Source organism: Clarias gariepinus, chromosome 9 (assembly GCF_024256425.1).
Source record: "Clarias gariepinus isolate MV-2021 ecotype Netherlands chromosome 9, CGAR_prim_01v2, whole genome shotgun sequence".
Classification (NCBI taxonomy): Eukaryota; Metazoa; Chordata; class Actinopteri; order Siluriformes; family Clariidae; genus Clarias; species Clarias gariepinus.
In genome coordinates this window covers 6,201,137-6,227,843 of record NC_071108.1, presented here as the reverse complement: position 1 = coordinate 6,227,843, position 26,707 = coordinate 6,201,137, and the positions used below count along the sequence as shown (strand labels likewise).

Below are 26,707 nucleotides of genomic sequence, written 5' to 3'. Positions count from 1 at the left end.
GCTGCTTTTGCACTCAAATGGATAGAATTCTATACAGATGCATATCAGACTTGCATGGATGATTCAGAATGTATAGCTTCCTTCTTTCCATTGTTAATATGAACAAGGTTGTAGTAAGTAGCAGTAGTAGTAGTAGGTAAACCATTACTCAGTGTTCAAAATTACATTAGAGACTTCTTTAATCACTCTCCTGTATATGAAGCTTGTAATCACTACTTACTGTAGTTCCACAAGCTTCATATATGACCCCTTCCGACCTCCCTGAGTGAGAACCACCCAGTTTGACCATCCTGAGTAAGAACCACCCAGTTCGACCATCCTGAGTAAAAACCTTCAAGTCCCACCATCCTGAGAACGAAATACCCAGTACCACCATTCTGAGTAAGAACCACCCAGTTCTACCATCCTGAGTAAGTATCACTCAGTTCTACAGTACCATCCTGAGTAAGAACCTTCAAGTCCCACCATCCTGAGTACGAACTACCCAGTCCCACCATCCTGAGTACGGACTACCCAGTCCCACCATCCTGAGTAAGAACCATCAAGTCCCACCATCCTGGATAAGAACCATCAAGTCCCACCATTCTGAGTAGAAACCAACCTGTCCCACCATCCTGAGTAAGAACCATCCAATCCCACTATCCTGAGTAAGAACCATCAAGTCCCACTGTCCTGGGTAAGAACTACTCTGTCCCAACATCCTGAGTAAGAATAACCCGTCCCACCATTTTAAGTAGAAACCACCCAGTCCCACCATCCTGAGTAAGAACCACCCAGTCCTACCATTCTGAGTAAAAATGCCTCTCAACAAAATGAGCAAGAACTGCCACTTGCACCACCATGAGGAAGAGCCACCCACTTCTACAAACAAAGTAAAGACCACCCACCCCCATCACAATGGTCTCTCTCACATGCCAGCCTGGGAAGGATTCCTGAGCTCTAAGAGACTACTAAAAAAAGGAGCAACATAACTGGAGAGCACGGGAAAGATTTAGTATCATAATATTCAGTAAAATTTGTCTGAAACTCTAGCTGAGTTTATTATTTCATGTGAACAAATAGCCACACATTGGCATCTCTCTTATTTAATAAATGTGCAATGCAACCTGATAACAAGTAAGTCAATTATTAGATTTTTTTTCCCCCCACTGTTGTTAATGCTGCAGCTGTCAATATCGGTATATTCTGTTCAGGTCACACCACGCTGAATATATTGAACTTTGGGATAGAAGTCCAAGGGATATCCTTCAACCGCCAACCAGGGAAACGACTGCTAGCCTGTCTTAATGACTGCTTCGGTGGGAAAAGGCCAGAGTTGCCTGTAACTAGTATTTCTTTCATATTGATCAGCAGCATTAATTCCAATTTGCTGCAGCATTGAGTCAGAGCTCTATTGAGATGCTCTGATAAATCCGCAAAGCAGATTTACAGAGAGGACTCCTTGCCCTAATGGGTGGAAAATGCTACTGAGATGGGTTTCAGAGGTGTGGAGCAGAGCCAGGATCACTCTTTAGCTTGATGCCCAGGAGAAGAACGTTAACCAGATACGTCTGGCTACTCTGATGAACGAGGAGAAGCTTAGATCATTAAGGGGTTTCTCGGTGAGCCGTTCAGGGCATCCCCGGCCGCAGAGCTGACCAAAGGACAGGGAAGGAGAAAAGAGTGTAAATAATGACCCTCTGTTCTGGGCAAATATGGCAGTAAATTCATGGACCAAAAAAAGAAAAAGAAAAAAAAAAAAAGGACAATGATGAATCAGGGTCTAAGGGTTATTAAAAAAAACATCTTCTCTTTTGATTATCCGATTTGTGTTCAGCTCTTTATTTGGACACCAGTGAAGGTTTTCCACAAGTCTCCTGGCTCACTGGGGCACCTGCTGCCTCCACACTAACTACAGCCCTTCAGCCAACTCCCACTGGAACTAGACAGGTTAAATGGGAAAAAAAAATGAGTGGGAGGGAAACAGGCTCTTATATCTCTGCAAGAGGCTCCTGCCTGCTTGCTGCCATGTGTCATATGCTGTCATGGACCTGAAACATAGCATGATGAATTACATGATCGTTTTCCCCCCACCGGAATTAATCTTTGATGATATTCCTGTATCAAACATCACTTCTTTCGAATCGCACCTTTTTTTTCCCCTACCAAACCTTAAGCTATTTAAGGGTTTGTGGTTCTTCTATTGTGTCAAGGTAAAATCCGGTATGAGAAGATTAAATGATTTGTAGCAACTTGCTTTAATCCTTGAAGGTATGTGATAAGTTAGGTTAATTCATGCACCAATAAATGTCCACAACAAGACACACTGGTGGGTGGGGTGGAGGACCTGCAGTCTGCAGCAAGGCGTGTTCACTTGAGAGCTTCGTCTGACTCTTCCTGCAAGGAAGAGCACTTAGAAAGAAAAGTGCTTCTCACGCGCACACACACATACACGCACAGTCTCTGAACCTTAATGTGAGATTAGCTCTGACCCTTTTGTCCCACACATTTGCAGACGCAGCCATCTTAAATTGCGCACAGTTTTTCACAAACTACAAATCAATGCGCTACAAATCTGCATTTTGATTACTGTAAGCTAAATAATGCGGCACTTCAGTCTATGAAAAATACAGCATGTGCCAGAGATTGAAATCCCAATACATGAATGTACAGAAACAGCAAGTTCAGGAAAGAATTGATGATTGGTGCTTTAAATAATCGTGTTAAAACTAAGCTTTCTCTGATCTTTCCAACACTATTTTAAATAAAAAACGCTGCCTCCAGTGACAGTTCTGACTTCAGATCCATCAGAGGATGCAATATTCACCTGACAAATAAATCACATTAAAAACATTAAACAAAAGCTGTGTCTGAAATCTGCTTCAGTGATGACTGATGCTGACGGAAACCATTTGGCTGAAAGGACCAAACAGCTTATAACTGTTAACGGTCACATATTATTTCCTAGTCTTAGAGGTCTCCAAAAGTGTTTGCTAATGTTTAAGATTAGATCATGTATTATGTATTCTGACATTTCTCCGTTTCATTTCTTTCCTAAACATACTGTTCCAGCGTCTGTAGCTTTAAATGGACTGCCCTGAATGCCCCTTTGAGGAAGTTGAGGAATTTTACTAGCCAATCAAAATGCAGGAACAAAAAAAAAAAAAAAAAAAAAAAAGTCCATGTCTGGGATCTTATCAAATATTTCCTATCGATTTTAAGGCTTCCCCTCCCTGCATTTCTGATGAACAAACTACATGGGAAATTAAGCTGTTGCGGCTATCTTGATATATGAGGTCACAGTGGCGAGAAAACCTGATTTGCTTGTTTAGGCTCCAGCCAATACAAAAATGGAAACAAGGACAAACAGAAGGGAATTTGTTTTCTTGTGTTTTGTGTGTTTGTGCACACTGGAGCATAGAAAATTTGCCAAAAAAGGGGAATCCTATGCCATGAGTCAGAGCTCATACTGGCTTGGAATATGTATGACATTTTCTGATGTAATCCTAATTAGACTTGCACTGAAACACACAATCTGTTCCTACGTTGTTTTATATTAATGTCTGGCCTCAGTGGTGTCGTTAGGTCTGATTTGTCCTGGACTTTAGCCCTGAATATTTAAAGCTTAGCCCGAAATATTTTTTCGCCCTGAAGTGGAGGTGTTTATAGCAAAGTGTCAAGACAGACTTGGAGAGTTACGGAACTTTACTTGCACTCAGCGACCGAAGGAATGGACGGGGGGAAAAATCAGGCGACGCAAGCAAAGCTGGAAGAAGCATGCGCCTAGATGTTAAGAAAAGCTCCAGGTTAATAAAAAAAAAAAAAAAAAAAAGGTAAATTGACAAACCAAACCAATAGTGAAGATGAGTAGCATCATAACCTTTGAATGTGTGTTTAAGAGAGAAAAATATATTAATTCCCATTTAAAAACTTGACCCTAACTTTTCTGGAACAATATTAAGACCAGTATAAAATTGATATAGGACACTGACTGACACATAATCTGAAAATGACATTTCATGATTTAAATGAAACATGTCTAACATTTAATGTTAAACATCATTACAGAGAAATCCTCTATCTGTTGTTTGATTTTATTTTATCCATACCGGCATCCCCAATACCGTGGTGCACGATCTGACCTCAGTGATCCTGTAATTGGAGTGTCACATTGCAAAAAGTGAAATCTTAGCAATTTAGTCAAATTTATCTGAAGTTTCTTAATATACAATTAAAACAAACCAAATATATTTACCGATTACCAATACCAAATATCTTGTCCTATTGGCAGATTATTTAGCTTTTTAAAAAAAAGTAATGCCGAAAAGAATTATTTCTAAAAAAATAAAATAAAAAAAATGAATTATCTACCGATAGAACAAAATGTTTTTGCAATAATTTTTTTAAGAAACATCAGATACATTTGACCAGATTTAAAATATTTAATTCATTATTTTTTTCAGTGCATCTGTGTCCCACTGACAAAATTTTTTAAATATGTATTTAAAGTTAATCTAAAATACAACACCATATGAGCACGTTTCTCATAAATAAAATCTACTAAGCATGGTCCCAAACCATCCCTGCAGACTATAGCTACAGTTCACCTTAAAATGTACTGTAAGCCTATTCATAAATGGAAATACTATTTTTGCTTTATTGTGCGAATCCGTTTAATATCTTGTGTTTTTCCATGAGTCAACCTTCACTGTGATAAACATTACCATAAAAACAGTGCTGTTATGCCGCTACTATCAAAGAATAACATTAAAAAAATAAAATGCAATATGAAAATGAAAGTGCAATATGATAAATGCTTGATCCTGTTGTTTTGGAAACCAAGACAACTTGATAAACAATAAAAAGGAGAATCTGTACTGTTCAATTTGGAGGTTCTCTCTCCATAAGAGACTTGGAGGCATGGAAAAGTGCAACACACAGCTCTTCCTGTGCTGCATTATTAAGGATGAGTGTTGGGTTCACTCAGGCATGTCTGCATGCTGAATCATTTACATCACCACTCGAGTCAGGCTCATCCAGTGATGGCGTCTCCACCTTTTGCTAGACTTGTCCTTAATTTTGCTCCTATAGCCCTCGCCATTGGTTTGATGTCCACACAATTGAACTCATAAGCTTTTAAACGTGGTATATTTTCACAAACTGAAGCAGACCAACAAGATGCTACAGTATGTGGAGATGATGGCACTGTTAAAAACAGCAGTGTAGCAAGGAATCCTTTACAACAGGGATGAGGCAATGTACTAAATAAAACCACTGCATGATCAGGATGGTTATATTTACACACTTGATGCGCTCTTGCATCTGGGGCAGATGCCAGACAATGATACATGCGGTGAAAGCTGGAATTTTAAATTTAATCATTCATTGCATTTACCATATCTCACCGAATTAATAACCTTGACTTCATGATACTGTAGTTCCACTAAAAATGATTAACACAGCATACTCCTAACTGAGAACATGATGTCTTATCTCATATAACCTTTGGTTTTTTTTTCCTACTACACATTTCCACAGCTGCCTTCATGATCCTGGAGCTCGGAGAGTAACCAGCTGGATTTTATCATCAGGAGAAAAGAATGAATAAAAAATACATGCACCTGATTAATTTATCCTGTTTACTATCAGTGTGATTATAGAAAGAAAGGGACAGTTGATGCCAAGGATGTTTAAATATGAAAAAAGTTAAAGGTGCTTTCTTTGCCCGTTTATGATCATGAGAGCAGTTATTGTAAATAAATATACTGTAGACAGTTATGCAGTCTGTATGCAGAGGTGGGTAGTAACGAGTTACTCCGTTACATTTACTCGAGTAACTTAAAATAAATAAATAAATAAATACTTCTATGAGTAGTTTTACTGCATCACACTTTTTTACTTGAGTAGATTTGTGAAGAAGAAACGCTACTCTTACTCCGCTACATTCGGCTTCACTCGACTCGTTACTTTTCTAACCATTTATTTAAAACATGCAGCCGGTGAATCTACCGCATGACTGCTGGCGTTCTATAGTCTCATCCTACCTGTGAATATGTCCTACATTCGCTCACTTGCGGTTCCGGATGGTTCTCTAATTTTGCGGAACGCCCATAAATCCATGTTGCTACTAGTGGCATCTGGAGGTTAGGGTACAATCTTGCGGTGAGTATAAAATTCCTTTTTTTCATGTTTGTGTGATGATATGTTAACTTTAACTATACATAAAATGTCACTTTAACAGTCTATGAATATAAGTATATTTCAGTACAGAATTAATGACCAACAAAGGTGTTGTACATTTTTATGCATCCCAAAAAATACTGGCATCATATAAAGTACAAAGCATGTTTCGCTTGCAAAAGAACAGCTTTATACTGCAGTGTCTTCTCTATCTGCTAATTTAAGAGGATTTTAAATATATATAATTATTAGAATTTTTAATTTTTTTTTTAATAAATCAGACATTGCAATTGAAACAGTTACTCTGCACTTAAGTATCTTTTCACCAAATACTTTTTTACTCTAACTTGAGTACTAATTTTTCCTTCTACTTTAGTCATATTATTTGACATAATAATAAGTACAGCTACTCTTACTTGAGTAAATTTTTTGGCTACTCTACCCACCACTGTGTGTGAGGTTGGAACTGCCAGGCAGGAGGTCTAGAGGAAGACCAAAGAGGAGATTTATGGATGCAGTGAGAGAGGACATGAAGTTAGTTGGTGTGAGAGAAGAGGATGCAGAGGATAGGGTTAGATGGAGGCAGATGATTCGCTGTGGCGACCCCTGAAAGGGAACAGCCGAAAGACAAAGAAGACAAAGAAGAAGACCCACCACTGTGTGTATGTTACGACAGACATCCACAAATAAGCGGTTGAAACCTGAAATCACCCCTAGACATAAATACACTCCTTGATGTACAGTAAATCTCATATTTGTAATCCATAATTAAAAATTACAAATCAGCAAAGAAGGCAAAGCCAGACCATTCGCATGATCCACAATAGTCTGGATTAATTCTGCGTCGAATAGGAGGCTTTGGTTCACTGCCAAATCCTGAGCCAGTCAAAACAAATGAGGCATACAAAGTCAACTCTGGTCCAAAGCCCTGAAGCGGTGCGGACCAGAAAATGAAAAACCGAGTCACCTACTGGTCTCAAGATGGAGAACAGCGTAATGTAACAGACAGAATAAAACCTTGTGTACAGAATGAAGCAAAAGAAGAAAAAAAAAAAGATTATTTAGATCTCTCCCTCACACACACCAAGAGCAGCCTTTAAAAGTTACTGAGTATTCTTCAACTGCTCAGCTCAGATGCGAGAAGACTAAGGAAAAACAGAAAGTGGTTGTGTCAGTAGTCCTGCAACCTCAAGACGGTTTAGAGTCCTTCAACTTTTATACAACAATATTTACAATTAGAAGACACTGGCCTTAATGAAACCTAGTCTGGCATTAAATGTTAAATCAGTCAGTCATGAAATTAAAACAGGAGGAAAGCACGTAGGGGAGGATGGATGAAGTCACATCGTCTTCCCTCTCTATAGCGGACAGAAAATTAACCCTGTTTTTTGTTTTTTGACTCCCTTGTAATGGAGACAAGATGCCTGAAGTAATGACTAATCTCCATGGTTTGGAAAAGGTCCTTATAGGGCAAAAGGTGAGAGCATGGCTTAAGAAAAGGTGAAAATAAGGCAAGCGAGAGAGAGAGAGAGAGAGAGAGAGAGAGAGAGGAGAGTGAGTCCCCATGGACAATGAATACTGACTCTATAATTGAAGGCACTCAACCAAGTCTTAAACAGATCACCGGGTACGAGGAGGTCAGTTAGGGCCCAAGGTGAAAAATAAATGTCATGATGTTATGGCGCTGCTAAAAAAAACAAAAAAACAACTACAATCACCACCACCACAAAAACAACAAAGGACTGGATACAGGGTGGACGATTTCCCAGCACCACTGTTCTTATGTAACAGTATTTATTTACTACAGATGACAACTGGGAAAATTGTGAAATGGGAAGTGGGCAGGATTTGTTTTCCTGGGCAAAACGGTAAAAAGGCCTTCTTGAGAAGTGACCCATCCTGGGGGTGTGTGAGAGCGAGAGAGAGTAGAGAGGGCACGGTTGTCTTAGCAATGGCTTTCACTGCACGATTGACTCGCAAAGAGAGAATATAACCTGATATCAGTGACTGCGCTGATTAACGCCCAGAGATTTTAAAAATATTCAGTCCTAAAGCGTTCATTTTTGATCGTTTAGAAAGGAGGCTGTAATTGTAGAGGATGTGTGTATGGGGTCAGGATGAACGTTTTTTTCCCCCCAAAGTGGTATAGTAGGTGATTTTCTGGGGAAAAAAACTAGCAGAGCATAAAGTCAATTTATTCCTGTTTACATTTAAGTTTTCTGTCAGGTCCTGCACAAACCTTCAAACAGTTCAACCAATTCGCTCCATTTTTTCATTTATATTATTTTTTGTTGGTTGGGTAAAAGTGAAGAGACCCGGCCGAAGGTTTGCAATATAAGGTGCAAAAACGAGGGAGAATCAGTCAGTGAGACAAAGCTAGCTTTTCGTTGATTCACAGTTTGTACAGTGTAGAATCCCAATTATTTTTAATAGAGAAAATTTATATTTGTGATTCAGAAGGGTTTAAAAAAGGCTACTTATTTTTGATTGATGTGATTTTTTCCCCCAAACGTTTTGAGCCGTTTATTTTTGAGCTGCTCAACAAGACGTGTCTAGTTTTTCCATTGGACCATAAACAAGCACGCTAGGAGTCACAGGAGTAAAGAGGTTCAGCGCAGGTTCAGCATGAATCATCATAACTCATAAACTGACTTCCTTTAATAGCGCTCAGGAGACCTGGCTGAACTTTTGATGTTTTGTGATGTTTTGTGGGGGTGCGTGCAAAATTGTGTGAGATTCGGCAACCTGGACATGAATTGGAAAAAATGGGAATTTGGGGAAAATCATTGGTTTCATCCTTTAGAAAAGTAAAAGTAGCGAGCCAATGGTGGCTCCAATAGTAAGAACTGCAATACATGTCAAAGTTGTGACTCTAAAGGGAAGGGTCGCGCTTTTGGTGGTTTTCCAATTAAACACTAGAATAGTACAGCCCTTTTCGTTTCACCTTGTGAACTTTGAAGAAATTAAAACAGTAAAGCATTTCTTTTAATTTCTACTGTGGAAGTGAGAGTTATAAAACAAGGAGAAATCATGAGCTTAAAAATTTTTAGAAATCCACTTTTTAGTCTCTAATGTGTGTACTAAAAAATATCACATTTTTGTCATTTGAGGGAAGAAATGCAATATCAAAGTTTTTTTTAACATAAGTATCAATAGTCACATAAAATATAAGACATTTAAAGTCACACCAATTGGTGACTGGTTTGAGGTGAAAACTTGCTAGTCAATTTCAGACGCATTAGGTTCTCTTCTTGCAAAATATGCGTCATCTGGAAGTTAAATCCCACTATATTGTAGCTATCTAAGGATGCAGAGTGAAAGTCTGGTAATCTTGTGTAAATTTAAAGAAAATAGAATATTGTTATTTAATAGTAATAATTTAGTATAAACGTACACCATCAAATTTTAATTAAAGAACAGTTGATGGTTCTTGGAATGGCCAAAATTGGAATTGGCGGGTCAGAATTCTGAATCTAAATCGGCCAAGAAAACAGTCTAATGCATTTACTCTGACAGTTCTTGGCTAAAAGGATTGGAGCCTGATGTGGTCGTCTGCTGTTGTAGCCCATCTACTTCTAGGTTTGACATGATTTCATTCTGATATGTTTTTTTACTCCAAGAGTAATTAGCTTGAATCAGCCCGGCCATTCTCTTTTGACTTCATTCAACAACAAGGCAGGCCACAGAATCGCCACTCACTCGATGTACATGTGCATGTTTATGGATCATTCTGTGTGAACTGTAGAAAGTGTTCTGCATAAAATTCCCAAGAGGAGAGCTGCTTCTGACAAACTAAGACCAGCCTGCCTGCCTGCCTACCTTGCACTACCTGAACCTCCTTCTTTGTCTTTCGGCTGTTCCTTTTCAGGGGTCGCCACAGCGAATCATCTGCCTCCATCTAACCCTATCCTCTGCATCCTCTTCTCTCACACCAACTAACTTCATGTCCTCTCTCACTGCATCCATAAATCTCCTCTTAGGTCTTCCTCTAGACCTCCTGCCTGGCAGTTCCAACCTCAGCATCCTTCTACCGATATATTCACCATCTCTCCTCTGAACATGCCCAAACCACCTCAATCTGGCCTCTCTGACTTTATCTCCAAAACATCTAACGTGGGTTGTCCCTCTGATAAACTCATTCTTAATCCTATCCATTCTTGTCACTCCCAAAGAGAACCTCAACATCTTCAGCTCTGCTACCTCCAACTCTGCATCCTGTCTTTTCTTGCACTACCTGAACCAAACCATTATTAAAGACAGATATCACACTTTTTCCATCATTTTTGAACTAAGGCTTTTGGCCTGTATCCGCAAGATTTACAGTAAGTGTTGACATGTTGCCGTATGACTGGTTCACTGGATAACTTCATGAATACATATACGTGTTTTTTCTTCTTTTTTCTGACTGTTGAGCCGACTTATCCACTGGACAACTTTAAATGAAAAAGCACAGACGTGAAATCATCGCTGACATGTTGGTTCTCATTTGTATGTATTAACAGCTACACAGAGCAAAATCACCCCATCGTTGACTGAGTGCAAGTTATCCAGAAAGAAATGCTGCCAACCACCGCGTGTAAAAGTAGTCTGATGGTTGACTACGCAACCGATCATTAAAACCGTGCATGTTTCTTTTCCTGGAATAAACATGTATTTATTTATTCCTGAAATAAAAACTTCAGAACAATTAGTTTAAATCATTAGGGATTCACCATATGTGTAATACATGGTTAATTAAACCTGATGTTCACAAATAAATACCCTGACAGAATCTCAAACACCAATAACACTTTTTAGACATTACGCTTAGTTGATCATGTGTGCAAAACAATATCGTTGGCATACATCTGGTCAAATGAGAATACTGTTAAACTTTGCATTCAGTTAATCCTGAACTTTGTGACAACAGACCAGGCAAAATATCATTCCATAATAATAATATTATTATTATATTATATTATAATAATATTATTGCGGGTAGAAAGATGAGTAACAGAACACATACATAAGAAAATTTTTGGTAAAAACCACTGAAGTTATTTTAATGGCATTTTTTATTGCTGTATTTGACCGAAGTTGAGGTGATATATAGGGTTTGTTTTATCACAATCGGCAAGCGGAAAGAGAAGATATGCTACTTTGAAATTTAAATAGAAAACACCCTTATATCATTAAAAAAAATCAATCTTGAAAAAAATTTATTACTCCATCCAAAAATTCAACAGATGACATTGTACTTTTTTAAATACGTTGCTTGAGTGTGCAATTTAAATCTACTTAATAAACGCGATCTCGCACCGCCATTTCGCGCAATTTACGGTGACGTGTAAAAATTTGAGCTCATTCCAAAATTCAACAGATGGCGTTGTCCATTTTTAAATGCGCTCATGAGTGTGCAATTAAAATCTGCGGGAACAAAGTCACAGGCACAAATAGTTTAAAATAATTAATAGAAATCCATTTGTTCATTATCTATGTACATTATATCATTTAATAAATAAATATTTTGCTAGCAAACCAGTTCATCATAATACATTCTGTGCACTGCAGTGGCAACACCTCAAGGCCTTTAATGAAAGCACTATATTTCTTAAAAAAAAAAAAAACTTGTCAATTTAATTAGTTCATTACTTACAAACACCTATTCCTACAACACCTATTCCTCCTATTAAAACTAGTGCTTTTTAAAAAGCAGCTTTGACCCGAGGGATGTGTGGTGAAATTCAGCCAATCGGATTTTTTCTGAAGCCTAGAGCTTCTGCAACGTAACTGAATAAAGGCACAAATGAATCTGACTGACAAAATATTCAGGCAGATTTTGATGAATCATTAATGGAAGTATTCATTCAATGGTCAGTGCATCACCAGAGGAAACCCAACAAGCACGGGGAGAACTCCATAACCGGGAATCGATCCCAGACCAAGTAAGGGCGAGGCCACAGTGTTAATCACTACGACATCACTATGACATCACTACAACCATTTTTCCTTTTCACTGCCCTGTTTGTTCGAGAGGGAAAGAAGGATGTATTTTCAAGAATGGAGCTCATTACATTTAAAATTAAAACTATTGCTTTGCTTTTTGATTCTATAATGTGCATTTTAAAGCATTGGGTGTCCTCCAAGTGTGTCATATTTTAAATTTTTTGTTCACATCATCTTTGGAATATACAATATGTAATCAGGGATGTACAGTAGTGCTGTATGTTGATGAAGAAGAGCGCACCTACAGGCTGACGGGTGCACAGTTATCGCAGGACTGACCTACACGATCTTTAATGGCTATCTTTTAGCTGTTCAAAAACGTGAAAGAAGTAATCTTGTCACTGAAGCCGACATGCTGGAAGCAGAAAAATGAGCAAACGAAAGGATGTGAGTGACTTTGACAAGGGCTGAACTGATCTGTGCATCACCGCATTCAAGGCAAAACTAAATCACACTGACTCTTCCTCGCTCTTTCGTACTTTCAACCCAGAAACAAATCTAGAATAAATAAATCAGTCAGTCAACTGAAATGTTATCTTGCTCAGGATTGCACTTATAAGGTGATACAATGGAACTGCGTATTAAGCAAAGCCGGATGCAAATAAGGTGTTGCGTCTCAACGTGCCACTACAATAACAGGCCATCAATCTTTCCGAGTCCATCAACCGACCTACCAAATACCACTTGAGCAACGCCATCATCAGTTTTTTTTTTCCGACAGCTGTTAAAGCTGATTATTTTCAATCAGCCACTGATTTAGTACATTAACTCACCAGCACACACTTCATCAGAGCATCTGCACCCTCTCAGTGCAGCGGTTTTCTAATCAGCACAGAAGTGACTGGGAAAAATAAATAAATAAATAAATAAAAAATACAGCAGAAACACAAGAGAGGAGCTAACACCCCATTCATCCCTTAAAGTCGATTTTCATTACAGTAATGTTCATTTGGCCTGAGAGAAAGGGCATCAAGGCAGACAGATAACACAGAGGGCAAGAACTGATGCTAATCTGAGCAAAGTGCAGAGACGCTACACAAGGAACTTCATGTCCTTTTCAAGGATTTTGTGTTTTTGCCACAAGTGGAGTCAGAGTGATATGTGCTCCAACATGAAACTGTATGTTCTTGGCTGATCCTCTCTCTCTCCTACTGTACAGTACAGAGTTCTATTACATACAGGAGGTAAAGTTTGAAGTGGAGTTTGCATCTACTCCATGTTCCTGGTGGGCTTCCTTCACGTACTCCGGTTCCCTCTCACAGTTCAAAGACATGCACAGTAGGTTGACTGGCGGTTAAAAATTGTCATTGTGATTGGTTTTTATGTGTGGTCTTGTGCATGTGATCCAAGGCATGCCCTTTCTTGTGTCCCAGGTTCCTCCCATAACCCTCCACACGATCAGCTATATAGAAAATGTATGGAGTAATTTCGATCCAAGAATAAAAGAGATTGATGAATCGTAATGCAATATCAACTGACACCAAATGAATTAGGAGAATTCAATCTACAGTATAGTAGTACCATCACCTCCATGTATTCTTTGCATTCATACTTAATTATCCCTGGGCTGGTAGGAGCATTTCTGGGCAACTGGGTTTTGCCTATTTCAGCAACCAAAGCCTATATGATACACAGCTAAACAGCAAAGGTTTAACCAGGATTAAATAAGGAAAAGATTGCAAAATCTTAAAAAGACCCCCCAGACCCACCATTATTTTTTTTTACAGTACTGTGCAAAAGTCTTGAGCCCTGCTCGAATTTTTCATATTACTTTAAATTAAAGGAATGGGAAACTAAAACAGGCTGAAAAGTACCTAGACATACAATCAATTAAAAAATTGGTTGTTTGTGCAGCACTCTTATTTCCCCTCTTATCTGTTCCGAGAATACTAATCAACGGCCATATCATCTATCTTTTACATACAAGCTGTTAGCTTTTATTGAGCTTGCTTTCTATTTTTATGCAAATCCCAGGCGCGTATATTTTGTTTTTTTGTTTCCATCTGAAAACTGGTCTGTCTTGTACTATATTTTTTTCCTTACAACCATGAACATATTCAAGTTACATGTGAAAATACTGAATGATTTGGTACATAAATTTGGAAGCATAATAAACATATATAACAAAATTGGTACAGCATATAATATGGTGCGTAAGGCTTTTGCACAGTACTTTAGGCCAAATGCCTGAATGTAAATTAATAATTTCTATTAAAGATATATGTTGCACAATCATCCTTGCCCAGAAAAACATCATGTCAAATCACTGGAAGCCCAACAATAACATTTATGTTCATGATGAGCCTATGTAAACTTTTGACTGCAACATAAATTAGCATTGTATCAGATCTATACTCGATACCTGTATCGGGGTTGATGAGCCCTAATTATTAAAAAATAAATAAACAAATCATCATCATAACTATTTCAAGCAGAACGGATGGAAGGCACAACGCAGCCTCAAAACCCGGAGGAAATGGCATTTCATTTGAGAGTTGCCTAGTGACAAAACCCAATATAGGATTACATAGGCTGGGTAACATCATGACAGCTTTTTTATTTCATGCATCAACGGACACCGGTTGTTCTCATGATAAGTAATAATTAAAAAAAGGAACTGAGGCATGACTTACAGCTGACCGAAACTGCAAACACTGCAGTGTGACGGCTCGGGACAAAGCAAATAAGCCTGGGGCCAAAAAACACAAACCGAGAGTCACTGAGGCTCTTACCTCTCCTGCTGTCCATGACGTAAGTCTCTATGATGGCGCTCTTCTTGCAGATGTCGTCGGCCATAGAGGAGCAGCTGACCTCCAAGTGTTTCACCTTGACGTGAGAACAAACAGCACGTGCTTTACTGCTCCCTCAACGCACCTGACATGACAAACATTTCTCGACTAAGTGGATGTGGCAGGTGAAAAAAAAGGACATCACGATGATGCCTCTCCTTCACTTGAAGGGAAAAATAGATTGCAACGTAGCAAGTCATGGGATTTTAACCTTGATTTAGCGCCGGTGACCCGTGATTATTTAAGTCAGAAGATGGAGTAACAGGAGTGTGTCTAATCCCAAACTAAACCAGTGCTTTGACTTGATGGACTGAAGCCTGCATCGGATAAATAACCGCTTGGATTTGTGTTGTGTGTATTTCTTATATATTTCACACCAACAGCATCACGACGAATAAGTATCAGTGCTTAGAACACTAATTAAGCACTAAGCTTTCTTGTATTTGTTTAGTAAATGAAATAAATATACTTACAGCTTGTTAAGCCAATGAGATTTTTACTTCTAACACAACGTGACATTTAGAGACATCACAAAGGTTGGCTTTTAACCAACGCCAGATCGGGTGTTAATACAGTTGGCCCTGAACGCTCTTGTTTAAATCCTAGAAAAGCCTGAGAGCCAGTGCTTCACTCTCGATCAAAGCCCCTAATCATCATCTACTCAGCTTTGCATTTCAAATCTCCTCGCTCTTAAAATGCTCTTTAGATAAAAGTGTCTGCACAACAAGTACAAGAAAATATCTGCTATCGTTAGACATTTCTGTTTCAATAGACATGGTTAACCATTAATATTACATCACTTCACACGCAGATTAACATTTTTGTCCTCATTTAAGGGGGGAATTTTAAAAAAATTTAATTATCAGCCAACAAGAAGGAGAGAAGTCAAAGAACACACCTTCTCCTCCAGCAGCCACTTCTCCTGCTGCACCTCAGCCAGCCTCTGGAAGAGCTCATTGACCTCATCGTCAGAAAGATCAGCCGGTCTTTGGGATTGAGGACTGCTAGTGTTGGACTGCCGACAGAGAAACAGAGCAAGAACGACAAAAAACAAACATTTTAAAGATCACATTCCTGTCCGTGGCTCATGGTAGAATTCAGATCGGAGAAATGATCCTGAACGAATCCTGACAAAAAAGGAATACTTTACTCAATGACATTTTCATTTCAGATTTTAGTATTTATCACTGCTCTCTCTCTCTTTATATATATATATATACTGTATATATATATATATATATATATATATATATATATATATATATAATAAAACTGTAAGGTTGCCATGTCTGTACATTGAAAATATGTGCAAAAAAAATAACTTGAGTAACACATCAAGACGTTTTTTGGAATTTTTGTCTGTTTGTGAACACATTACATTTAAACATACAGTTAGGCAATTCGAAAAGATGCATCTGGCTGGCGTAATGTGGTTCGGAGGAAACATGTGATAGTCTTCGGCCCTCCCGACTAAGTGGTAGAAGTAGCCTTAATGTGTGAGCCCCCTAATAACAGGGAGGAATTGGACACGACTAAATTAGGGAGAAAATCAGGGAAAAAAAAAAAAAAAAAAAAACACTTTACATACTGTACATATGAATGAGGTTTTTATAGTTGTATTTGGCCGAACTTGAGGTAACATATAGGCTTTGTTATACCGCAATTGGCCAACAATATTACTTTGCGATTTAAATGGAAAATGCCCGTACAAAAATATATATATATATATATATCTATTATTATGAGAGTGCAACTAAAATCTACTTAATAAATGCGATCTCATACCTTCATTCCGCGCACATCACAGTAACACGTAAAAATTTTTGTTCATTCCAAAATTCAACACATGCCCTTGCCCCCCCCCATGCCATACAATTTTTTTATATGGGTTTACGAGTATGCGATTAAATTCCACGTAAACTATGTCGCAGACACATCTACATTAGTAAAGCTTATAAACTATAAACGGTAAGAAATACCAGGACTCTTTAACTCCGGTGTGAATTCGCCAACATGAATCTTAACACACCTTTTAAAGCTGGTATTTAACAGATTCGTGAATCAGCAGTGTCTGAGCAGAAAATTCACCAAACTGTGTTGGACACTGTAGTGCAGATCCCAGTTTATATAACGCATGTATACATGTTTATTTCCTTTTTTCACTAATGTATGTGTAGTCAATCGGTATCTTTGAGGTTATCAATGTCTTCATTTTTTTTTTACTAAACTCCTACATCGGTGAGAAGTATCATTAACTATCAAACTAGCAATTATTTGATAGTTAATTTTTAAAGTCAGTGTGGCTTAAAGGTAAAATTTCAAACTAGCACCAAACAGAATCGATAGAGAAATACGAGGGTGAGTCAAAAATTATCCGCACTTACTTTATTATTATAATAATTTTTTTATACATACTGTAGTAAACCTTCAGTTGGCTGCACTCATCAGCACTTTCTGTTCGAGTTCTCCCCAATCAGTGCTGCTGTACTGCTGGTGTGAAAGTGTTACATCAGTTCATTTGTAACTGCGGCATGAGCAAAAGTGGACATCGTACTTGTGATTTGCGGAAAAAAGAGCAGCATGCAGAAATAATAATAAAAATAAAAAAAAGGTGTTCTGGTGCCAAAACAACTCATGAAAAAGTATAAACATATAAACAGAAGTGTCTAAACAAAATTTGGACTGATCCTTTAAGAAAGGTGAAAAAAATTAAAAACAAAAAACAATGTATTTGTCTTTTCTAAAAGTTAATTAAAATAAATTCTACAGCTAGAGTGCAGGAAATTTGACTCTGCTAATTAAATCCTTTTTAAGCATACATTAGCACAAACTGTATTATGATTATGATTATTATTATTATTATTATTATTAATAATAATAATAGCAGTTAAAGTTGCAGTTAAAGGCTTAATAAAAGTTTCACGTCCTTGTGCTAAATTGCTCTTTCAGCCTGTGGAAAACTAAAAATGGTGATGTGGAACATGCGCAATGTAAACACTCAAGTGCTGGCCACTTAGCGCCTTCCATCTGTCCATCGATCTGTCCATGTGGAAAAGTTCACACTACGTAAACACGGCACCGCAAAGCCCAGCTCGCGTTGTAAAACGTCTGGAAACATCCCACGTTTATCTTCAGGGTTATAGAGGCAAAGCTGACTTGGTCACAATAACCTCAGAAGGGAATGTACAGTATTCATAAGCATGAACTATTCATCAGGAGAGTCAGGAAGCAACAGATCATGTAAACTAGACTCCCTGCAGTAATCTCTATTAAGCAGACAAGAGTTCCATAATCTTCCTCTTTGTGCTTGTATTGCTGCTCGTTTCAGAGTGCGTTCGGTTTCGGTAACTGAAGCGTGAGTGGAGGAAAGAAGGTCGGTCCGTCCGTCCCGGAGACTGTAAGCCGTCCCTCGTGATCCATGCTCACTTCCCCTGAGAGTCTTATCTTCCCTCCGGCTTATTAAATGAGCTTCTGTTACAGAAGGACAAAAACGATTAACGCTTAAATAAAGTCTGCTTCGTTTTGGCTTTGGGTTGGTGTTTTTGTGAAAGAAGAAGTAGTAATAAAAGTGCTAAGAACTTCTGCATTGATTCATGTGAACTTGCTACAACCAATTTTCTGTATTTACTGTCTAATTGAACCCTTGAGTTTATTTTTAAAACTGCAGTATTTTTAGTTACTACAGAATCCAGGAAGATATTAATAGCTGCAGAGATACACAAATGCATCATGAGCTTAGGGAGCTGAAAATAGAAAGAGTTGTCCATGGCAACAGAGTGAGATGGATGTAAGGACAGAATTGTGTTCGCCTGTGCTTTTTGGAGTTTGGTTTCTTCAGCATTCTCCCAAAAAGGAAATGAAAAATGCATCTCGTCCACACCGAGCCTATGTACTTTAAATCAACCCTTATAATCGATGTGGTGTCTCAGCAATCTTGGGGCAGGGGGGGTAAGGCTTTGGGTTTTTGATAAAATAGTCACACATCAAGATGTTTTTTGGAATTTTTGTCTGTCTATCCATCTCTTTGTGTACACATCATATTAAAAACTACTTCACTCATTTTAATGAGGTTGTCACAGGTGTATTATTGGCCTGAGCTTGAGGTAACATATAAGCTTTGTTTCATCAAAATCGGCCCACGGGAAGAGAAGTTATGCTACTTTGAAATTTAAGTGAGTTAAAAAGATTAATAAAAAAAAAAAAATCTTTAAACAAATCATTACTTAACCTTAAAATTCAACAGGTGGCGCTGTACTGTATATTTTTGAATACGTGCTTATAAGTGTGTAATTAAATTCCACGTGTACAAAGTCGCTGGTTTATTAGAGTTATGCTTAACACATGTTAGAGTAAAACCTAATGTGCCAACAAGTTGTTCGCAAAATATCACATGGCAGGAAGAGAAAAGGCATGATCTTTTAATAATATAAAAAACGGAGATTTCTCAGCCTAAAGACCAAACTGAAATACTTGAATGCTATCTGATAAAAGTAGCAGATGAAAGCAACTAACTACCTTAAACTCCAGTGGCTGGTTGGTTTCACAACCTCGGCACCAAGGTGCTGCTGACTGTCATTTGGTTTTCATCAGGCTTTTATAGTCCTGTTGTATCAATCGTATGATCTCCCTGGACAACCTCACTGGACACAACCTCTGAACCATGGACAGTCAACCGTCCTTTTTCCGCTCAGATTGCCAATTAGATACACTCATTTCGATTTCTTCTTTAACACATCAACATGAATTGTCAATTTCCATCCACACAGGTCACTCAGGTGCCTGCTCACGTTGTCACATTGAGAATTGACTACAGCAACTAGCGCCTGGCAGTTCTGTCTCTGTGCACCATTCTACCTCTGCACCTAAAAAACTCCAAAAGGCAGCTGCAGCTTACTTGTTTTCAATCTTCCTAGCTTTTCCAACACTAATCCTTTTCCATGCTCCCTCCACCAGCTTCCTGTAGCTCTCCATCAAGTTTGAAACACTTATGACTGCACCACAAAAATGGGCCAGTGCCCAACTTCCTCAAAGCACTACCTTAATGCCACCATCACTGGACCAAACTCCTTTTGATGCCTGATTACTGCTGGATTCGTCCCACCATCTCCCAAAATTCTGGTACCTAGATGGCAGAATGAACTTTCTCTAGACGACACTGGCAGTCTTCAGACAATGTCACCTACCTTCTCCCTAAGTACAGTAAGTCCTCTACATACAAACAAGTTCTATTCCGAGAGCTCGTTCGTAAGTCCAATTTGTTCGTAAGTCCCACAAACAATGTCCAGGTACTAGGATACCAACACAGTTGGCTATACACAGCATAAAGTCAACACGTTCCATGATCTTGTCCTTGTTCTTCAGAATCGAGCCGATGGTTGAACAATTCATGTTAAAATAACGAGGTATGTCTGCCATCTCTCAATATTTAAAGCTTGCCGCTTCTTTTACGCTTACATTGGTACATCCTGGGATGCACGCAGCACGCACATAAATGTACACCGGACATGTGATCTAACTTCTGCAACTGAACATGCGCGAATGCATTTTCGTATCTTTGAAAGTTCCTTACTCGAATGTTTGTAGTTGGGGGGCTAGCTGTACTTTCATATATTTACTAGATAAATAACCTTAAAGTCACCTTGAAGTCACCTTTTTTGCTAACACTTTTGGTAAATTCCCTCATTAATGTACACCTTATGCTTCTCTGGTAGGTTGACAGTGCTTCCTGCCCTCCTGCCCAGCAGTTTGTGCCGCAGCAATGTGGTGACATCATACGCAAACTAACTATCAGGTTTTCTGTGAACTGGGCAAAACATGCCCAAGTACTGAACTGACTAGGGGACTTACTTCAGTTTGTCCAAGAACCTTCTGATAAAATCTCTAATCTGAGGGTACCTTATTGGTGGTCTGTGCCGAGGCTCCTTCCTTCATCATCTCTCTGTAGCTGAATGACGAGATGCTGCTGCTGTCTCCTGTCTGCTGCGTCCGACAGGGAGAACTGATTTCAGACAACACCAGCTCCTCCAGCCCTACACACAAAAACACAGACATTAATTCCCTTACACACTCACACAGCCAATGTTCTCTTCTACAATAATTAAAGAAAACACACAGTGCCTTGGTAACGTCTGAAGTTGAAATGAAAAAAAAAAATAATAATAATCTGGGTTAATCTGACATCCTGATTATGAATTTACATGCAACTAACCACCGTGCTGCAGTTTGTGATTTTTATCTACAAAGCTCCCAGGACCATTCTCTCTTTGTGCATAAATTCAATGTATGTTTTAAAAAAAAAATCTAGGGCTTTTATGGAGAGATTATCCAAAAATAATTTGTTTAGGGTTGGTTTTGATCTGCGCTGCAGTAAAACCATACGATTATTGTAACCTGAGATTTACACAGAATTCTGTTTGAATGCGATGTACTTGTAATGTGATCGATAACAACATTTCACAGGGCATCAGAAGAAAAGCTGTTGAAACTCATAAGACTGAAAAGAACAGCGAAGGTATTTATAAAAACTGGGGCCTTCATCGATATAGAGTTTGTTTACACATGAAAGAATTCCAGCACTGTTGCTAGCCTCACTGGGTGACTCTGTCCCACAAAAACCTGCACAAGGCCATTAGGAAGACTTTTTAACAAGTGAAGGATGAAAACTAAGCATCTGGAAAAGCATCTTGCAGTTTATAACACTTACGTAATCTAGCACAAGGAAGATCCGTAAGTAGAACAAGAGTAGAGCTCACTTGAGAAAAGAGTCAAGAGCAGCATCGACAAAGACATAAAGCACATAGTGACGCACAAAAAAAAAAAGATAAAGCAAGCAACGGGTAGGATTAGTCCTTCAAAAACATTCTGCTGGGATTGATTTTCCTCAACAGTCCCACTGGTAACAAAACACACACACACAGTCCATACAAAGTGAGCCCCAAGTACAAACTAGCCCAGAGACTGTTCAGAGGGAGAGCTCCAGGATCAGAGAAGAGCAGGAATCCCTGCCATCAAGGAAAGCAACAAACAGCAGGTTTGATGATCAGACGTCCTGTACTTTATACAGGGGAGATTACAACCAGGGGAAAAAAAATCCACCAATCATAATCAAGCATGATCAAACTCAAATAAAATAAAAAAAAGACAGAAAGGTAGAAACGAAGGAAGATGGATGGATAGAAGTAACACAATAAAGGAAAGTATTTAAACAAGAAAAAGTGAAGAATAACAAGAAAAGAAGAAAGGAAATCACAGAACAGAAGAAGGAAAAAAAGAACAAAGAAAAGAAAATCAAAGATGGAAAAATCCATAGAAGAAAAGGAGAAGGAAAGAATGCAGAAAAACTAAGAAAAAAAATAAAGAAAAAAATTTAAGAGAAAGAAAGAAAGAAAGAAAGAAAGAAAGAAAGAAAGAAAGAAAAAGCTTTCACTCAGGAAAAAAGCTCACAAAAAGAAACGACAAAAAAAGAAAGAAAAAACATCTGGAAAGTAGGAAATCAAGAAAAGAAGGAAAAGCGTCAGAAGGATCTGGCAGGATGGCAAAAAGGTGTTACTGCATTTGCAATGGCACAAAAATGCTCTTAAACTTAATGATGAATGTTTTAAACAGACGCGCAAAGATGGAATATTGGAAATAGTAGATGGAGAAACCTAATTTAGGTTTCCCATTTCAATCCTTCATTTTCACACTGAGACAATCAGCGATAACCATCAATCCGGGAACACGTGCTTCCTCTGAGTAACGTGGAGCTCCCGACCGCACCTTTTCAAACTACAGCTCTACTAGTGCTTGCATGAGCTTACAGATGTCCGTGTCGCTATGATTCATGTGCGAGTTTTGCACCCCTTTCTCTGATGGAGTGCAAAAGAGAGAGACAGACAATATACAATACTCTCTACGCTTTTGGCAACGGAAGTCAAACTTGTGATCCCTGGATAACTGAGCCGATGTGTTTTTGTTGCACCACTCAGGACCAGTTCTGTTATTAAAGAATTAAAATGTAACCAAGTATCATGCAAAGAAATAGCACATGGTTAATTTTGAAACTTTTGCCAAAAAAGAAGCGCACATTTTTTTTTATGTACTGTACACAGAAAACTGGAGGGGGAAATTTTATTCCAGCTGTGTGTGTGCGTGTGTGTGTGTGTGTGTATTTGTGTGTGCGCTGGTGCAAAACCAAACCTAAGCTCAATGAGATGCAATGACCTCAGTCTGACTGAAACTGTGTAGTGCGTCCTTTAAGAAAACACAGACAGATTCCCGGTATTACAGAGAAGTGTGTCTCGTAACCACAGACGAGGTCAGAAAGGGTTGAGATTATTGCCGAGAGATTCTTCTTTTAATTGCCTTGTGTGTTTAAACCATCTGTTCATTTAATACATGAAAATGTTGCAAGTGCCATTCAGGCATAAAATCAGATCAACATTTTTTTTTCCTTTGAACAGAACTATGAGACTGAGCTAAATTATGCTAGTGTGATTGTTAAACTACTAAAGTACACAGTGTACGATACACACGATGCACTTGTAATAAAAAGCCGAAACATCTGCATAACTGAATTAACATAAACACGGTCTCTGATGCACTTTACAGGCAATAATTGGCATGAGAACGAGGTACTTTAATGCTACGTCAACCCAATGACTGCCAAGCATTTGATCGCATAAAACATCCCGCAGTCATGAGTTTAAACAGATGTGTAAATGTGTGCGTGCACGGTATTCGCATGTGTTTAGATAAACGTGCAAATGCGGTGTATTTCCGTGACAAATGTAAAAACTGCTGAAAGTAGACAATAAGTTCAGGGGAACTGGACATCTTACTAAACAGTAAGTGTAGTAACAGTAAATGTCCAGTAACAGTAAATGTCCAGTAACAGTAAATGTCCAGTTCAGGGGAACTGGACATCTTACTAAACAAGCAGCTGCTTCTGAAGGACACACAATTTTATTTATTAAATAACAAAAGGTCACAGTGTTATCCATTTACTGTTATATGTAATGGTAATGAATATTTATCAAATATAACTCCCCTTCCCTTACCAGCCTCTCTTTTTCCATCTATCCAAGTTAGCGAGATAAAACGCAGCTTGTCCCGTTACTGCTCACCTGCAAAGTCCTCTGTCCTGAAGACTTTCCCTGTGGCGGACTATTTAATCAGAGCAGCTTTACCTTAAAGTGCTGATGCAGTCTCCATCCGTAAATGTGAAAGTAGATACACGGCTGCCTATAGAGAGCTTTGTCGTTGTGTAGCGACGATTCAAAGCTCTTCTTCGTTGTTAAACCTTAGGATACTTGAGAGCCGTACCCTACAAGTACATTGTGTCTTGGTTGAACGGATACAGATCGACGCGGGTGCATTACAGCGAACCTGTGATTTATTATCAGAGCCAAGCAGGAAAGTGTAAAGTCATGAAGACTCGGCCTGTGGTGGAAAACGGATTAAAAGATGGTTTACAAAAATATAAATAAAATTCAATAAATAAAATAACCATGACTGAGGTTTTGAAATGTCCTAATCAAAGTCTGGATTTAAATCCTGTGGCATGACCTTTTACATGACCTTCACAGACATGTCAAAGACTAATTGCCAGTTTTCGCAAACGTTTGATTTCCGCCCAAAGTGACACAATCAATCATTAGCTTTAGGGGTCAATTACCTTTTCACATTTCTGCCCTTTTTGTCTGCTATTAATGAATAAAATCATTTAAAAACTGCATTTTACATTTACTCTACTTATCTTTGTGTAATATTAGTATTTGTTTGATTATCTCTATCATTTAAGTGACACTTTTTTTTACTGTCAATCGAATAAAAAAAAAAGTATTCTTAATTCGCTTACAAAATGTATCTACAGATTATACAATAATATACCTCAAACATTAACATTATACCCACATCTTACATTTATTGTATTTTTGTAAAAAATAGTTTCCTTTGAGAAGATAGCTTGAGTGCACAACTTTCGTTTTTATCCAAACTATCTAGAAGCTTTTTACAATGAACTTTCCTATGCAGCACACCTGGTGATGTTTCCTCAGTCGTCTTAGTATCGATGCTAAACGTGCAAATTATCACACGTTGCCGGGTAACTGAGCTGCAATTATGGAAAGCCATTAGGTTTAAACTTGGTTATATGATTCATTTGCATTTAAAGAGAATAGCAATGCGTTAAAATTTATAGACTAATCACCTGCATGAACACATTATTTTATGCCATTATAATTATATATAAATGCAATATATATAACTATAGTTTGTAACATAATATAATATAATAATTAAAGTTCGTAAATTAAGTGTGACTAACTAAAATATTGGAACACTATTAATATACTGACACTACTGACTGTGTACTAGATGGTTCACTTTAAATAAGTTGTTACTTCTCTTTACAGTGTGTGTGTGTGTGTGGCTGAGTGTTTAAGAGAACGGTTGAGTGTGTGGAAAAATCTTAGACCATTTTGATTTTCCTCCTACTTTAAAATGTCTGATTCTAAACTTTCTGTAGAGCAACCATTAAACATTTACAGCCGTTTAAATAATGGATGCATCAAAAGAGGGAGAGCACTGCCCTCACCAAAAAACCTTCAGAGAGCAAATCTGCCTACGCTGTGGCAAATTTTTTGATGGGGTGGGTAGAGAGAGGGGGTGGACTACATTAAATATTTACACCTCTTGCCCTGCCCTGATAATAATGCTGTAGGGATGTCAGGGAGAAAAGGAACATCCCCTGGAGGACTAACTGTTTTAAAACCACAACAGTGGACAAGAAGCAGTTTTGTTTCTTGTTTTTTTTGTTTTTTGTAGTAGTATCTTGGGGCTTTTTGGAGACGGTCCTTGCTGCAGGACCAGAGGTGGAAGGGGGTGGGGAGCTGGATCTGCTGTAACTCATCCTACAAACCTGATCCTCACAGTGTTACAGAATATGAGTGAAGATATTCGTCTGATAATTGCACCACCTGAAGGATAAACCACCCATAGATGGAAATGTCCTTCTTTACTTAGCAAAAGATATTCAGCAAACTGTTTAAACTGTATGATTATTTTTATACACTTAAGAAGCTAACATATCTGCATGATGATTGATCAAACACAAATTACATAGAGATGTATATATTCATAGATACTGTATATATACAGTGTATATATAAATTAACCAAAGGGCTAAGCAATGCTCCTTTGTTAATTGCCAGAGGTTTTTTTTATTTAATTTGACAATATTTACTGAACTCAGAGCAACTCATTCCAGATCCTGTGCAATAAATCTGAGTAAGTTGGTGTTTTCCTGGTCTGAGCCCGGTTATTACTAGTTTTAACCACTTGTGTTCTTGAGTTTGATTGCAGGAATGACATGGTTTGCTCCTAATTTAAACTAGCTAAAGGGGTCAAATTGCATGTACCACAATGTCTGCTGCTCTTATGTGGACTATTTGTGTGAATTCCATACAGTATGCTCCCGGAGCCACTCTTGTACCATGTGAATCCTGGAATATGCCTGTGCCATCAGAAAAGTAAATCATTTCCATTTGATTCAGATCAGTCAGGTCGTCAGCTGACTTCATTTTGTTTCCACATGAAATTGCTGAGCCTAGACTTGAGCAACTGAAGATCATAACACTGCCTCCAGCGCACACTCGCTTCATGTGCTTCCCTTCTTACCCTGAAACACCCAATGCTCTGGATTGAATAAGGTCACTTTAAACTCTTTCAGTCCAGTTCATTGCTCTGATTAGTCTCACTAACTGTTGGTTTTCTTATGAATACATGGCACTTTA

At 38.3% G+C, this 26,707-nt stretch overlaps 1 protein-coding gene across 3 annotated transcripts in view; it reads right to left on the bottom strand.

Annotated features, from left to right (window-relative positions):
* Positions 1-26,707, bottom strand: part of gripap1 (GRIP1 associated protein 1) — a 70,556-nt gene that overhangs the window by 10,413 nt on the left and 33,436 nt on the right. For 2 of the 3 annotated variants that reach the window (XM_053504249.1, XM_053504250.1), the window contains 3 exons: positions 20,829-20,962; positions 15,832-15,948; positions 14,877-14,970 (listed from right to left, as the gene is read on the bottom strand). In XM_053504249.1, coding sequence (XP_053360224.1) covers positions 14,877-14,970; positions 15,832-15,948; positions 20,829-20,962 — 345 coding nt within the window. Of the gene's footprint in view, positions 1-14,876; positions 15,019-15,831; positions 15,949-20,828; positions 20,963-26,707 lie in introns of those variants that run through there. The other variant, XM_053504251.1, reaches the window with a different exon arrangement.